Source organism: Micromesistius poutassou (genome assembly GCF_964030765.1).
Source record: "Micromesistius poutassou genome assembly, chromosome: 14".
In the NCBI taxonomy this organism is placed as follows: domain Eukaryota; kingdom Metazoa; phylum Chordata; class Actinopteri; order Gadiformes; family Gadidae; genus Micromesistius; species Micromesistius poutassou.
The window spans coordinates 9,036,220-9,052,887 of NC_140284.1; the positions used below are offsets into that span (position 1 = coordinate 9,036,220).

The 16,668-nt window shown below is 50.1% G+C and overlaps 1 protein-coding gene across 2 annotated transcripts; it reads right to left on the reverse strand.

The window, feature by feature from the left end:
- Positions 1–559: 559 nt before the first annotated feature.
- Positions 560–12,115, reverse strand: LOC311358316 (rho GTPase-activating protein 6). 2 transcript variants are annotated; one of them, XM_084478313.1, is made up of 12 exons: positions 11,964–12,115; positions 9,530–9,689; positions 8,565–8,636; positions 7,359–7,576; positions 6,338–6,533; positions 5,881–5,936; positions 5,274–5,422; positions 5,004–5,085; positions 4,020–4,199; positions 2,026–2,123; positions 1,732–1,910; positions 560–1,166 (listed from the first exon to the last, which is right to left on the reverse strand). In XM_084478313.1, exons 1-12 carry the CDS (start codon positions 12,000–12,002, stop codon positions 616–618), a joined length of 1,980 nt encoding a protein of 659 aa, XP_084334439.1. In that variant the 5' UTR covers positions 12,003–12,115; the 3' UTR covers positions 560–615. The 2 variants fall into 2 exon arrangements, with proteins under 2 accessions (XP_084334439.1, XP_084334438.1); XM_084478312.1 differs by having other exon boundaries at positions 5,004–5,146; positions 5,272–5,422.
- Positions 12,116–16,668: the final 4,553 nt, after the last annotated feature.

A 16,668-nucleotide genomic window follows, 5' to 3' on the forward strand; every position in this document is an offset into this window, starting at 1 on the left:
CACCCAACAAATCATGTCGCTAATTGATGCAGTAAAAATGGCAACTGTGGTTCGCACACTCACTATCGACAAGAAAGACTTCCCATCAGACACGTGTTACATCTGCGTGCGTTTCAATGCGCTAAGCCCTTGAAGGTAAATTAGAGTATTACTGATGCATGCCAGCGATACTCATTTATCAAGATGTTAGCACGGTTGGAAACTGCTCCGTCAATGTGTCTAATGAGGGCATAAACACGTCAACAACAATTGATCGATGCCACGTTCAATTTGAACTGTAAACTATATTTTTAATACAAAAATACAACGTATAGAACAACATCATACAAACGTTATGATGTCTTGGGAACCTATACACAAACAGCTCAAAGTCACAAGGTTACATTCCTTAAACAATACAACCGTTTATCGATACTCAAGAGTAATGTGTGACACTAGAATACACCAAACCATCAGAAACGTAGACTTCTACTCGCGTAGACACAATCAGTAGCATCACAGTCCCCCCTCCCCCCGGTGAGTCCCCCATCCTCCAAGTCCTCCCATTGAGCCGCCCGTCCTCCCAGTATGTCCCACCAGTACGTCCCACCAGTGAGTCCCACCAGCGAGTTGGGGTCACACCAGGCTCTCCGGCAGGTCGTCCGTGCTGCCCGCACAGAAGAGCTGCTTTATGCTCCAGCACTTCGCTCGGCACTCAGGGGCCGCGGGCCCCGCACCAGGCCCCACGCCGGCCCCGGGGGTGAGTGGCGGCTTGGGGGAGGAGCCCACGCTATGTGGTCCCGCCGCGCCCCAACCTCTGTCAGAGGTCGACAGTGAGGGGGCAGAGTTAGAGACAGGGCTGTGTCTGAGTGATCCGGAGAGCCAAAGCGCCTTGACGGAATGTGTCCGACGGCGGCCGGCGTTCGCGTCCGTCCTTGCCGCCAAGTCCTCTGAGCTCGAGGCTCCCGATTGGCCGTGCAGTCTGTGATACGACGGTGTCATGGCCGGCCTCCGCCCGAGGCGGTCGCTGCTGCTGCGACCCGTCAGAGGGGGGTGTGGCCTGTGGCCCGCCACGTCCGCCGCGCTCTGTGTCCGCCGGACCGCCGCCCACGGGCCACTGCCCGGGTGACGGTGGAGGCCCTCCGAAGGGCTGCCGGACCCGCATTGAAACACGTCGCCATGGGAACCTGAGAGGAGAGGACCAGTCAGAGGCCATGTCACCCTCCCGCATCTTTCAACAACAACAAGAACAACAAGATGCAGAGGATGAGTCTGTTCATGAGCTAGAGAAGCGTCCGGGTTCTGTTGAATGAGGAGACTGGGGCTCCTCACCCCACAGAACCCGGAGCGCTTCACCTGGGGCCGAGGTGGACGGAGAGCAGCAGAGCGGCGGTGGTCCACACTCTGGGACCCTCTCAACAGCCAACATCAGAACATAATAACTACATGGTGGAGGCGATGCCTCGCTGCGAGAGCGCTGCTAGGGAACAACGCAGGACTGTGAAGGTGAGGTCAGGATAAGGGGACCGTGTTCCGTCTCCAAGGTTGAATAAAGAAGCTTTTGGGAGTACAATGAAGTAACGGCTTCTCCTGCGTCATGGTAGCTTGGTATTATCATCGACAATGCACACCTCCAGCACAGGAAGGCATCGGACAAATCAAATCAAATGAAAATGTCCTTAAGAGGAGCCGGTCATGCACCAATCAGACTGAGAGGAAGGGGGGGGGGGGGGGGGGGGGGAGGGGGCGTACCTTCTCCTGTGTCCCCCGCCGCGCCCCGGCGTGCCGGGTGGTCTGACAGCACCGGGGAGTTGTTGTCGTAGGGGGACACCTCACCGCTGGAGTCCTCGTCCCGGTGGGACCCGCAGGACCAGCGCCGCTCTCCCGGGTCCGAGTCCTCGTCCAGCGCCGGCCGAAGGAGACCGGAGCTCCTGTGGGACACACCGGAGCGGGGTCAGGATGGAGCGGGGGGGGCGTCTCCCCAGGGGGCCGGGGTTCATCAAGGCAGGGGGAGACCAGGAGGGGGTATTCTGAGCCAAAACTCACGAGTACTGGGAGTCCTTGCGGCGCAGGAGGGGCTCCACCACGTCACAGTCCGTCTCCAGGATGCTGGTCAGCACCTCGTTCTGCAGGTCACACGGTACCTGGGGGGGAGGGCAACACCTCACGTCAACACCCGCTGGAGCCGCGTGGGCGTGGGGGGGACTCCCCCCCCCCCCCGGCCTCGGTTAATGACAGTAAACTCAACGGAACCGGGTCAGTGGTGGATATCGCAGCAGATAGATCAAGGTCCCAACCCGGTGAAATGTTAACGACTTCAAATCATTCAGATCAGAATTAATTAGTTAAGTTATTTTTGCTTTGACAAGTTATTGTCTTAGGACTAATTTACTTGATTGGAATTAAATAGGCCATTAATTCAAATGTGCAAAGTAATGATGCATTGGCGAGTTCATTGGCTAAACAATTATTTTTTATTTTGCTCCGTTACCACTTTGGTCCCAGATGGCTGCTATTGTTGTGGGCAGACGAGGTTGAACACAACATCATACGACCCTTTTTAGCTCATTATTTGGTTATTTTGGTTTTGTTGGTTTTATTGTTGTTGTCTTTTTGTTTGTCTGGCATTATATATTATGCATGCTGTGCAGACGCCATGTTCCACGTTTATGAGCTGCTTTCTGATTGGTTGTCTGGTGGAGGTCGGTGGGCCAGTCTCTCGCTGTTGTCTCGAGGAAGATTTGCTAAAAATAATGGACGGATTTAAGGTGACTGCAGTTTGATTTCCTCCCTGCCCTTCATCTACGCTCTCATACCCATAAATCCATCAGGCTCTTCCACCGTGCTCCAGCAGAGGGAGTTAATCGGCGCGCTTCCTGCCCCCCCCCCCCCAGAGAGACCGAGCCTGGCTTAAATCGAAGACTATTTCCAACAGATATGGATCTGCCCCGACCGGTCCCCGACCAACCGGGGCACTGGGGGTCGGCCAACCGGAAGACGGCGATAACTCTAACGTCAGTTACCTCTCTCTGCGGATAAACAGGGGAGGAACTTTCACTGAGCTTTAAAACCGGGGGGGGGGGGGGGGGACCAGGGGACGTCCTACAGTTTACGAGTTATTTACGGTAACGTCGCTTCAGTTTTATGAGCGACTGCCCCTCCGATTCGTCCTTCTTGAAAAAGGGATAAAGATAGTGTTAACGTTTCATTAGACGCCTCCCTCCCTCCCTCCCTCCCTTCCTCCATCCCTCCCTGTCTACCTCTCTCTATCCCTGCCTCCCTCCCTCCCTCCATCTCTCCCTCCCTCCCTCCCTCCCTCCCACCCTTCCTCCCTCCCTTCCTCCCTCCCTCCCTCCCTCCCCTCCTTCCCTCCCTGTTTCCCTCTCTTCCTCCCTCTCTCCTCCCCCCCTCCCAGGACACCTCAGGAGACTGAGTCCTTCAGGACTGAGGGCTAAGCCTCCGGAACTGTTGTTTATCTAAAGGCTCAACGGCTTTCAGTTTGAACTCCAAACGTGGAAGTTTAAACCAATATTATACGAAAACGGGCGACCTTTAGTCAATGATGAATTAATCACTAACAAAACATGAATATACATTTGAGGATGAATAATAATTGCTATGTTCAAGGGCCCATATTTTCCCACCAGGTGTGATGTGGATCAGCCATGACAAGCCATGTGAGGATCTACCCTCTATTGACATCACAAGTGGGAGTCTCCACCTACATCTACAATGGACTGACCCTCTCACCCCTTGAGCCTACAGTTGGTACAGTCTGCCGCATAGGCCGGCAGACTGAGCACATTAATCATCTACAAATGTATATTAATGTTTTTTTTAGTTTAGTTTAGTTAATTTGTTTAGTTGACAGGGATCATGTACAGAACAGGTTCTGTACCAGAGTTGGCTGAATAGCTAATTTGCATCTGTGGTCTCTTGTTAATGATAAAGGCTTATCAATTACTTATGATTGAACATTATTATAAAGTCTCACCAAAAATTGAAAATATAACCGGAAAAATTTTTCCACTAAATCTCACCATGAAGAGGGTCCGGTAGTTGGTGATCATGCTCAGCACCACTGCGATGATCGCCATGCGGTCATTCGCCAGAGCCAAGCTCTGCACCTCAAACTCTTTGTCAGAGTTCTTCTGCATGTGCAGCAGGTTGGGGCCAAAGATGGTGGCCAGATTACGGGCGGTCATCTTGTTGCCTGTGATCTGGAGGAATGTAAACACACAAGAGGACAGGGCGTGCGGTCAAAACACTCTCACGGTACTCACGAGTCTGGACACGGTTTGGTGAGCGGTTGAAGGTCAACGGTCAACGATAAGAGGAGGATAGAAACAGAAAGGATAGACAATGTCTAAAAGAGCAGCATCACAAACAACATGATTCAACGTCCATCAGGTTGCGCTCATTCTGGGATCACAGAAACAGGACGATTGATAACCATCCCCTTACACACAATTTCAGTCGAATACTTGACATATTGCCGATGTAAAACACGTTTCACTCTATTTCTCTGAATGCCAGCAAAGCATAATAATGCCAATCGCACACAGAAAAAAAAGGTCTGTCCCACACATCCAGAAGAACCGACGGCGGTGGATCCATTTACATTTACATTTAGCAGACGCTTTTATCCAAAGCGACTTACAATGATTACATTTGTCAGAAGAAAGAGAAACAACAATATATCGCTGTCGGTACAGTAAGGATGTTCATAGAACCAAGTGCCAAGCACTAACAATCGCTAAGTTAACCCATTCCCCGTATGACAAAGCTAGTTAGAATAAGACTCTACACGATGCTAAGATCCACCAGCATAATCCCTTTAATAACCACTGCGATATCATCCCTCAACATCATCATCTCACGCCCCGCGCACTGGGCCGACTGGTTCTATACCCGTGGGAACCCAGTCCTCCCCCTCCCTCGACGGGCTGCCGTCCCTAATCCCAGGCGTTAAGCAAGAAGAAACGCATCGTTTTCCGGGGGCGGCGGAACCGAGCGAACCTCACCTCGGCGCCGTCGCCGGCGAGGCGGTCGTCGGCGTGGGACGCCACGTTGGACAGGAAGTGCAGAATGTGCTGCAGTGTGTCACTGTTACAGGGAGGAAGCAGGAATATCAAGAGCTGGAGGACTTGGTGTGAATTATCCAGGACTGCAGAGAGAAAGGCCCACGGACAAGGAGGTGTTAAGGTCAGACGTCAACACACAGGGAATGCATGGGGGAGGGTGATGATGATGATGATGATGATGGGGGGGGGGGACGTGCGTTCTGCTCACACATTGAGTTGATGAAGGCCGTGTACAGCTCCCGGGTCAGCAGGGGGTGCGGCAGGTCGCGGAGGAACTCTTTGAGCAGCGCGGCCACCTCGTGAACATTCTGCTCCTCGTCCAGTGGGACCTCCAGCCCCTGGTCGAACTCCTCGCGGAGCTGGGGGGAGGAGAACGGAGAGCGGTGAGCGGGGGGGGCTTCTTCCCGCCCCGCCACGGAACTCCTGGAACAGGAGTGCGGGGGGGGGGTCTTCCGACGCGGGAAGATCTGGTTCTGTTTCATGTTTACGATATTGCTTTGTGAAATGATTCATCGAAACTCACTCGGGGGACTGTAAGCTAGCTAGGCGAACACAGCTCATAGGAAGCCAGAGACGAGGGATAATACTGCTAGAGTCTGGGCTCCTCTCTCCGGGCTGGAGAGGAACCAGAGGAGTTCATGGTTTGAGTGGGACTCCCTCTCGGAGACGCCAGAGATGGAAAACCACAATCCTGTTCAAAAAACGACGTTCAACCTTCCGGGGGAACAATTAAACCGAGCACAGTTTGGTATTCTCTGGCGGGAGGCCCACACGTTGTAGAGCCCTGACAATGAAGGGAAACAGGGGGCCACCCTACCTGCTTCACCCTGCTGTTGTTGCTCCCCTTGCGGAAGATCCCCTCCGTCTGTAAACCTAGTGACCAAACACAGAGAAACCAGGTTATAACGGGGGGCGGACATCGGCGCTGAAACATCTGCCGAACAATCGTTAAAAAAAAAATCATAATCACGATGATTTTGGTAAATATTGAAATCATGATTATTTAAATGATTAGTTTTTGAGTTTGAAAACATGATGCATTTATTCAGCATTTCTCTCCGAAAGAAAACCGTTGTAACTTAGAACTTTGAAATCTCGCCATTATATTTGTTTGGAGATCGTTTGACGCAAAGATCGAAATCGCAATTCAAAATTTGTGTTAAAAGTGTGTGTTCAAAATTCAATTAATCGCACAGCCCTATGTGAACGTCATCGGAACTGAAGCCGATGTCCGCCGTGCCGCCAGCCGTTCCGCAGCGGCGGCGACGCCTCACCATGTTTCTCCAGGTGCTGGCAGCACCAGTCCACCACCCGGGGCACCTGCTGGTACATGGGGTTGAGGCTCAGCTTCCTGTCCCGGTGCTTCTTCCTGTTGCCGGGGGCCTCCGTGGGCAGCGCCAGCTGCAGGGCCTCCAGGATCCGTGACTGGCTGTCGTCCAGGTCCGTGATGCAGTCCACCGACACGCCGCCCTGACCAGAGGAGGAGGCGGGCGCAGGGTGAGGGCGTGTTCCGGTACGGCAGCACGCGGCGCGGTTTGCCGCCACTCAGAGCCGGGGGTTTATATGCCCGAGATGACGGGGTGACAATGCTGATGACACCGACGATGTCATCTACGACGTCGTTTCTAAAAGAGATTTCCTTTTTTCCACACGGAATGGAAACAAACTTGTTCCAAGCGTATATTTAAGCAATAGATCACGACAGGCTGTGCTATGTTCTCATTATACCACAGTTAAGGGGCGACGCTCATTATACCAACTGTAGTATAATGAGCGTATACCACTGACTGAAGTGATCTGTTGCTTTTATAAAATGGTTACGTAAATATGGCGAAATGTAAATCATAGACACCCTCAATTTTTAAAAAGCGAGAAAGTCGGAAAAGCATTTTTTTTAACGAATACAAAAAAGTAGTCCCTCCTGACTGCCTGCAAAGTGTACGGCGGTTGCTATTCAACACACTGTAGCGTCCTTCAGATAGAAGGCTAGAGACGGTAGCTTGATTCGCCGGCAGTTTAGCCTTCTATCGAGTTCACTCACTGTGTGCCTATTGCTTTAAAGTTTACAACATTTCCACCCTCTCCAGCAATCAACATGTTTTTAGGCTTCAGTGAACTATGCTATTGCTTTTATATATAAATAAACAACAGTTCAAGTTAGGCGCGGAGTGATACTGAACTCTGTAAACTGAACGGGCGTCATAGCTGTGTGTATACGCTCAATATAGAACAGTATATTGAGCGTATACACACATACCCTCACCCCTCCTCCCCTCTCTCCTCCCCGCCTCTCACCCGTCGGTGGGTCCTCTGCGCTGCGTCGGGCCTGCAGGGCGTGGCCGGGGGCTCCGTGGGCGTCTCACAGGTGGAGCTGAGCGAGGAGTTGCTGCTGGACAGCCGGTCCCTCCGACTCTCCTGGGCCCCCTGCGGTCCGGCGTCCAGCCGCTGCTTGTAGGCGCGGTCGTTGGCGATGACAGCGGCCAGTGGGACGCCGAAGGCCTGGGGCAGGTGATCTGGGGGCGGGGGGGGGGGGAGGAGAGCATGGGGTCAGGTGGTCCAATTGGACCAATCACGCACTTACAGATCCCTGCGACTTGATTGGTCTAAACCAATACGGAACGAAAGAAAGTGAAAACGACTGTCCAGATTTCATCTCTATCTGCCGTCAGAGGAGCTGGAGTGTCCATGATGCGCCTGACAACTAGCATAACATGATCATTAGCATTGTTAACATATAATATTATCAGGTGCTCGAGTGTAACAACACAGCCTCACAATAACTAAACTGCACAAACCCTTACTGATACACTATGACTCGATACTATGACTCGATCCGAGTATAAATAAAGTCCACAAGTTGTGTGTATTTTCCAAAGAACACAAACTCGTAGTGTGATTCATATAATTCTGGGTACTTAATGGCCATTCAACAGGAGACGAGTTCTCCAGTTCAAAGCAGAATGGAGTGGGGCGGTGGGGGCTGAGGGTGAATCGTGACGATGGAGACACTCAAGATTGTTTTGTTATTTCCCCCTCTGCCCCCTGCCCCCCCTGCCCCCCCTGCCCCGCCCACCCACATTCCAACCCGCATTGTTAAAGGGGGGCGGGGCTCAGCGTGGTGGAAGCCGGGCCGAAGCTGTCGGGTAGGGAGCTCCATTTAATCCTGTGTGTTCCTGTCCGTGCTCCACGGTGAGTGGCTCTCTGCAGCTGAGAAGAGCCGCTCCGATAAGCTCTTATGAGCTCCACGCGGCTACGGCGAGCTCGCTCAGATCCAGCTCGCTTTGAGCAACACACACAGGCCGACGTGGAGAGGAGGACACAGAACAGAGGATCAACAGAATGGAAACCATCTCACTGAGCGTGGAGGTTTCTCCTAGTAGCTACGCTGCTGTTAGACACTCAGAGCGATAGCAGCGATGAGCGACGCCTCATGAATGTGAACATGCACGGACAATGCAACTGTATGAATATTCAAGGTATTGAGCCAAGCCATCGTCTTACCTTTATCTTTGGACCTCTCTCTAGATAACGAATCCAGCTTTCTCCTCAGTGACTTCTTACGCTTTTGTCCGTCTGGGAAGAGAGAGAGACAGGTGGGCGGTGAATGATTGCTGAAATGTCTTGCGGTGTGACTGACATGTCTTTCTAATACCCGTGAAGATGTTGAAGCGAGGACAATGTCAGGGACACGTGTGTGATTCATGTGTTTTCCCTCCCTTGTCATTTTTGAGTTATTACTGTCACCCTTTGTTCTCTCTCGGCCTCGCCCCTCAAATGAGTATGGCCCGACTACATTCATATATTTACTGCTGTGAGAGAGAGGCAGAGGCAGCCTGGACACATTTAAACTCTAACCAGTTTCATGGGAAGGGGTCATGCACCTCATCAGGTGACCGACAGCCAGAGTAACAAAGTACAAAGTACCTGCCAACAAAGTGTCACCCGTGGCGGGAGGGAGGGGGGAGACAGGGTGCAGGTTGTGGGTGAAGACAGAGAGGAGAGAGCTGAAGCCGGGGGCCTCCATAAACGCCACCAACCACCAATTCATCATCACATGAGAATTCCTCTTTAGTCTCTTGCTATGCAAAGCACTCTTCTCAAATGAGTTTCAACAAGTTAAGGAAGGAATGGAAACGTAAATAATTGCTTGGAACCTGGTGGTGTGTGTGTGTGGGACTCTGTTTACCTTTAAATATTGAGATCTGGCAGTGTGTGTGTCTGTGAGTGTTTGTGTGTGTGTGTGTGTGTGTGTGTGTGTGTGTGTGTGTGTGTGTGTGTGTGTGTGCATGTGCATGTCTGTGCATGTGTACCTTAAGGTATGGTGATCTGGTGATCTGGTGTGTGTGTGTGTGCATGCATGCGGGCATGCGTGTGTGCAGGGCATGCATGCCTGTGCATGCATGTGAGTGTGTACCTTTGGGCTGGCTGATCTGGTGGTGCATGCGTGCGTGCGTGTGCATGTGTACCTTTGGGCAGGCTGATCTGGCAGCCCAGGTCGTGGTCGTCCAGCAGCCTGCAGAAGGCCACCTCCTGCAGTCGAACCCTCTCCAGCTCAGAGAGGCTCTGCAGAGGCACTGGCTGCAGCCCCACACTGCTGCCGTGGACGCACTTCCAGCTGAAGTCTCCCTGGAGACACGGAGCACAGGAACACACACGTCAGAGCTCCGCCACACAGCGACTTCATCTCTTCAAAGGAGTCCTGTCGGGCCGCACGCGTCGCGTCTCAGCGTGTTCTCAGAGGGAGTCAGGAGGCGTGGACATAGATCATGCTAAATTATCTGTTTGCAATGGTGCAATTATATGTTTGCAATGGTCTAAGGTAGTTAATGAAGCCATGGGTAACACTCCTAGACACGATCAAAGCATTATTTACACCTAGTAACACAATATGGACGCTGCTGTGGCTCTATGCTTGACTCTCCCTGTGATATAAGAAAACAAACACCACGATGCAGAGTCATAAAGGCATAAAGTGCTCTACAGGAAATAGTTTCCATGGATGAAGCATGAACAATTAGGGTGTTCTTCAGTTGGTTCTTGGTTCTGTTTCCCTGTAAAGCGTCTCTGATTGCCCTGAAGAATCCACTGTGTTATCATCACCATCACAGGGGGGCGGGGGCTAGGGGGGGCACAGAGGCTTACGATACGCACATGAAACCCCCCCGACCTTGGACCATCTCCCTCCGAAATCTGTTCAGGAGATTACTGAGCTTCTCATCCGCGAAGTCAGAGCCAATCATAGCGGCCTCGTTCCAAAGAGGCTTAGCAGCTCATTATCAGAATAAGGCTTACAGTAAGGTGCTCAGCCCCATTAAACAAGAATTAGATCTCATTGGTACCGCAGGGAAGCTGCTCGGTAGGAAAATAGTCCTTTATGTGTGATGATTTCATAAGCCAGCAGCAAGAAGAGGCCAAGGAGTGAAGCGGTGCACTGCTGGGCGAGCAGCCAGGCGGGTAAGCCTGGGTTCAGACACTGTAAAACTGTTATTGGGCTTTAAACGAGAACACAATCACTTGTGTATTAAAGTAGATATAATATGTCACACATTTGTAGTTTCTGTATCTAAGGCCGCGTTCTGTGAAATCAGCTTGTGATGCCCGGATCTTCTTCTGTGTTGTGTGTGCTAATATTATTCCCGGTTCCATCCTACAGGCTAATGTCACATTGCATACAAGGACACATTTAGTCTCTGGTTATCCACAAGTAAAAGACAAATGAACAGTGAACATGAACCTGACTTTGTCTCGTCACGACATCACAACCCAGGACAATGAGCCGCTGATGGATCGAATCAGAGAGAGGGTCTCTGTTAATGAACCAACATCGCTAGAAGTGATTATTCCAATTCATGAATAGTCACCGAATTCACAACCACTGATGAATGGGAAATTACCCTAAGCGTCAACATGACAGACTTTACTCCAAACAAGGTTTAATTAGCAAGAAGCTTCCTTCACTTCATTAAAATTCCTTTCCTTTTCTTTTGATTCAAGGTCTTTCCAAAGCTATTTAAATGCCATTAGGCCTTCTGGTTAATGCTCAGATAGATCAACTATATTACATGCCTGAGAGATAGCGCGCACACACTCACACACACACACACACACACACACACACACACACACACACACACACACACACACACACACACACACAAAGCGTGTTTTTTAATGTGGTTTTTCGGGTGTCAGCTCCTGTTCTTCCTGTGTGAAGTCTAGTCACACACAATAGAACAACCAAAGTAAGAAAAACAATACACAATAGAGAAATCTGTACAAATAAAAGAATACGTCATAAAAGCTAAATTAGCTCTACAAGGACCTATGAGTAGCCCTTTCCTCATATTCATGATTTGTTGAAACACGAATCCTTGCAGTCCTTCACTGGTGAACAATGACAGGAAATGAGCAAGGCACCTATATCGAATAATGAGACGGGGTAGCAGAAATGAACGACACTGGAGCTGATTTCAAACAGGTGGAAAGCAAAAACTGCCTCCTGCTCAGTAAACTGTAGACCTCGTCGAGGGAACATTTTAGAGAAAGTTTGCCACCGAAATCTTGAGATCAGCTTCTAGAAAACTTCCGTTTTCCTGTTTGCAGAATAAACGCGTTGACTCTAATAGATGTTTGAGTCAAATCAGTCAAATCGTAAAATTACGTCAGCAGTGCCATATGTCCATATTATCTCCTACAACGATATTATAGAAACATGTATATCACTTATCACTAGGCCTACTACAGCCTACATCGTCATGATTATTGCTTATAGCATTGGCCCTCATCTGTTTAAATGCTTGGACATCAAACAGTTAGATGATGCAGTGAGATGATGCGGTCTGTCGTCCACTGGGTGACAGCTGAGCTCTCCATCAGAACAACGTGCTGCTGTATACTCACCACGTAGTAGCAGTGGGGTACGCGGAGCGGTTCAGCCATGGTCAGAGCGGCCGAGGAACGCGTCTGTTCCTCAGTGAGGCTCAGAACGGAGGGGCCACCTGATGCCTTCTTCTGTTTTAAATGAACACTCGGGCGCTTGGGGACCCGATGCACTAAAGACCCGGTCCTTCTGCAAGTCTTCAAACTTTTCAAAATGAGCGCAAGTTGCTCGTATCTGCCCGCGGGTGAACAACACACGCAGACTGCATCACCTGGGCGGAGCCCGAAACACCAAACCTTGATCTGAGACACGCTGGGGGTTCATGGCAATAATGGATAACACAGTAGAGGTGGGGGGAGGGGGGTTCGTGCATGCATGGAGTTTAAATGGGGTTTCAAAGTCTCCTAAATTCCTGCATTCAATTATAGATTGGAATACGATCGTATCATAAGCTATGGGTTGTTTTCACCAGTCGTATTAAAGCTACATCCACTTATTTTAGTTACGGGTCTCAAGTGCACTTTACAGAATCCTTGAATCCTTCCAGAACCACTTGAATGTAGAAGCTCTTGTACGAAAACAGACACGATAAACGCCATCACTGAAATCTGAAAAGCGTTTATTTTAAGTCAGCATCAATTAACCGGGACGCGTCGATTGTATTCATGACCAAACGGGACATGAATACTTTCAGACTCATTTTTTTCCAACAACATTTTTGCAGGATAGGCTACTGCATTAACATTTCCCTGTTCTTCTCTTCAGCAGGAGTCTTCTCCACCTCCGGGCCATCGCGGCTCCAGGTTGAGGAGCTCGGAGGAATGCATGCAGAGAGCATTCCATTCCAGAACCGGAGAACCTCTCTCTCTCTCTCTCTCTCTCTCTCTCTCTCTCTCTCTCTCTCTCTCTCTCTCTTTCCTCCTGTCTCTCCCTCTCTCTCTCTCTCTCTCTCTCTCTCTCTCTCTCTCTCTCTCTCTCTCTCTCTCTCTGGTCCGTGTCCTCAGAGATGTGCACGGACTTCATAAACTAAAACCACTCCCTCCAGGGGCGAGCAAATCCTCGCTCGGTGGATAAGGGGAGGATAGTTGGAATAAGTGTGGAATTCATTTATTTATGCCAAAGGTATGGTTCCTTCCTTGTCTGTCGGTACAAACGGAGGAGAGAGAGAGGGAGAGAGAGACAGAGGGAGAGAGAGAGAGAGAGAGAGAGAGAGAGAGAGAGAGAGAGAGAGAGAGAGAGAGAGAGAGAGAGAGAGACAGAGAGAGACAGAGACAGAGAGAGAGGGAGAGAGACACAGAGAGAGAGAGAACGTTGGCTCTGCCTTTGATGGATAATGTGCAAGCCAGATGAGGAGAACACACTCTGTGGTGTAATCTTTGTTCTGAGCGCTGCGACCGGAACCGATGGGACGCAGGGACCAGAGAGGAGGCTGGACTGTTTCTAGGAGGATCCTTGTTGCTAGGGGCCCAAAGAGTCCCCCCTCCTCCCCTCCCTCCCTGACCGGCCGGTGAGGTAACCAGAGTGATTTATAGACAGAGAGCACACTCAGCTTACAACATAACTTCATATAAAAGTCATAGCGTGTAGACCGCCTATACTATCACACACGCTATTCCGGGAAGTGCAACACACACACACACACACACACACACACACACACACACACACACACACACACACACACACACACACACACACACACACACACACACACACACACACACTCATGGTATCGATGCGAGTGATTGGTCTGAATGGATTAGGCCCCCGTAATCAGATAAACAACGCCCTCTAACGGTTTCACCATCACATGCAATTCAGGAGATTGAAAGGTTTTCTCCACTGAGTGGGCTGAAACATACCAGAAGATTGAGTTGAGGAATCGATAAACATTAACTTTATTACAAAGGAAATCAATCAAGAATGAGAAGAATTAACCTTCACTGGGGTACTTTGAATAAGAAAATATTTAATAATATATAACATATATATAATAACAACCAAGCACAAACCACTGCAATAAATTACATAAATACAGATACATCTCAAATTGGAGAAGACATGAGGGGAAAAGCCATATTTATCCAAAATATCTCCCACAGTCTTTCACATTTCATACCCAGCGGCTGAAGTCCTGAACAAGCAGCGATGAAATGTCGAAGCATATTAAATTAGTTTAGAGCTGTGTAACCGATACACAGGAAACGGAGAAAAGATCCCCTCGTCCTGATATAAAACTATAATTCACTGATTCCGTCTACAGCACATCTCATTAGGACGGGTCGCGAGACGACCGCGGAATCAAGTCCAGCTTAATAAAACAATATTCCCAATGACGCAGAAAAAAGAGTCGCCAGGACCGTGGTTTATGGTGTGTATAAAGTGTTGAGCAGTATTTATGTGGACGCATTCCTGAGTGGCCCCTGAGCGCTTTGCAGAGCCAGATCTCAGGGACTAAACGTCATTAGATGGGTGTCATCGTGCCCATTATATCCCCTTCTAGCGCGGAGGCGTTACTCTGTCCTGCGTTTGAACTTCATAATGTCTTATGTGTGGAAAATAAAGGGTGCGACCGTTGATTCTGCACCAGGAAGGCGTCCAGGAGGATGGGAGATAGAGCAACACGGATATCTATGCGGCGAGATGCGTCAGGCAACTCGTTCACTGTTGTGCGCATTTTTTTTTTAATTCATGAGAGGTTATAAATAGAGAATCACAAACTTTACTTTCGAGTGGCGCTGGGTGTCACAAGGAAAGCCAAAAAAATAAACAAGACATTGAAACAGAAACAAAGGTAACAAATAGGTAAACCAATCAATCACACTTAAATACACATTCCGAAACAGCTTTTGGAAGCTTTTCAAAACGTGAACAATACTTGTGTTGTGTAACAATATCTTTGGCAATGTCTTCAAACCACTACATCAAATAGACACCTATAGAGTGACAGAGATCCAGTCTGTTTGGATCTAGGGGGGTGGGTTGGGGGCTAAGGGGGGGCGTGGCTAGTGCCAACGATATCGGAGGCTTCAGTGGATGTGAGCGGGCCGGGCTGGTTTACCTCCATACACACACACACACACACACACACACACACACACACACACACACACACACACACACACACACACACACACACACACACACACACACACAGGGTCCCGTGTGGGAAGAAGTATGTGCCTGAGGGAGCTCCGCCCACCACCAGGTCATGCTGCTCTCTGTTCTGTGAGAACGCACAACTGATCCACGGCCTCATCTAAACCAGATGTGGTTTGGCTTTACATCCCAGCACACATGTACACACATGCACGTACACACACACCCACACCAGCATGAGCGCACACACACATGGATGAATATGCACTACACAGATACGAACACACACACATGCATGCACACACATGCATGCACGCACACTCGTGTGTGCGCACACACACACACACACACACACACATGTATGCAAACACACACACACACACACACACACACATGCACGCACGCACACATGTATGAATATGCACTACACAGATACACACACATGCACGCACACACAAGTGCATGCACACAGATACACACACACAAACGTGAATACAAACAGATACAGCTACACTGACACACACAGAAACACACACACACTCACACACACACACACACACACCCCACTTAGACGCTCAGAGCCTGACAGAGCTTGTGTGTACCCCCTGAGCAACAGCCAGGGTGATGCATGACGTAAGAGACAGTGGATAAGTAGGTTTCAACATACATGTTCATGATGTGTGTGTGTATGTGTGTGTGTGTGCGTGCATGTGTGCGTGTATGCGTGTGTGTGTGTGTGTGTGTGTGTGCATGTGTGTGCATGTGTGTGTGTGTGTGTGTGTGTGTGTGTGTGCGTGCGTGCGTTCACGTGCATGCATGCGTGGGTGCCTGAGTGCGTGCATGCGTGAGTGCCTCTGTGCGTGTGTGTGTGTGTGTGTGTGTGTGTGTAATGTATAGCATAGTGGAAAGCTCCTCTGATTAAGTTATGTTTTGTGGACTCGCCTCCTGCTTGCTTATTTATTTGATGTGGGGTGACATTCTGAGGTGTAGTCAGACGAGTCACGGTGTATCCACCAGCCTGGGGGGGGGGGCACCCCATAATCAGAGCCGCATGGCGCACATCACAGTGGGGAGGAAAAAAACACAACAACCCATCAGCATGCAGTGCTCTGCCAAGACCAATAAATGACACAAAACAACACACGGGACACGCACAATCCTGCAGTAACTCACTGCTCTCTACCTACACACACACATCTGAGAGAGAGAGAGAGAGAGAGAGAGAGAGAGAGAGAGAGAGAGAGAGAGAGTGGGAGAGAGCAGGAGGGAGAGAGAGAGAGAGATTGGGAGAGAGCAGGAGGGAGAGAGGGAGAAGGAGAGAGAGCGGAGAGAGAGCAGGAGGGAGTGAGAGCGAGAGCGGGAGAGAGCAGAAGGGAGAGCAGGGGGGAGAGAGGGAGTTAGAGCGAGCTGGTGGGGCTCTGTGAGGCTGCTGCGGTGCAGTGTTTCAGACGAGGCGAGCAGCGACGTCAGGCTCACTGATGTCAGGCCGCCTGGCCTATTGTTATTGCAACGGTCTCTTAGATACAGACCACTGGATGGATATTTACACAACCCACCCAGACATGTGACTTTAATCACTGCGACAGGAGTGAGGTGCACACAAAGCGAGGCCACCTCTGTGTGGGT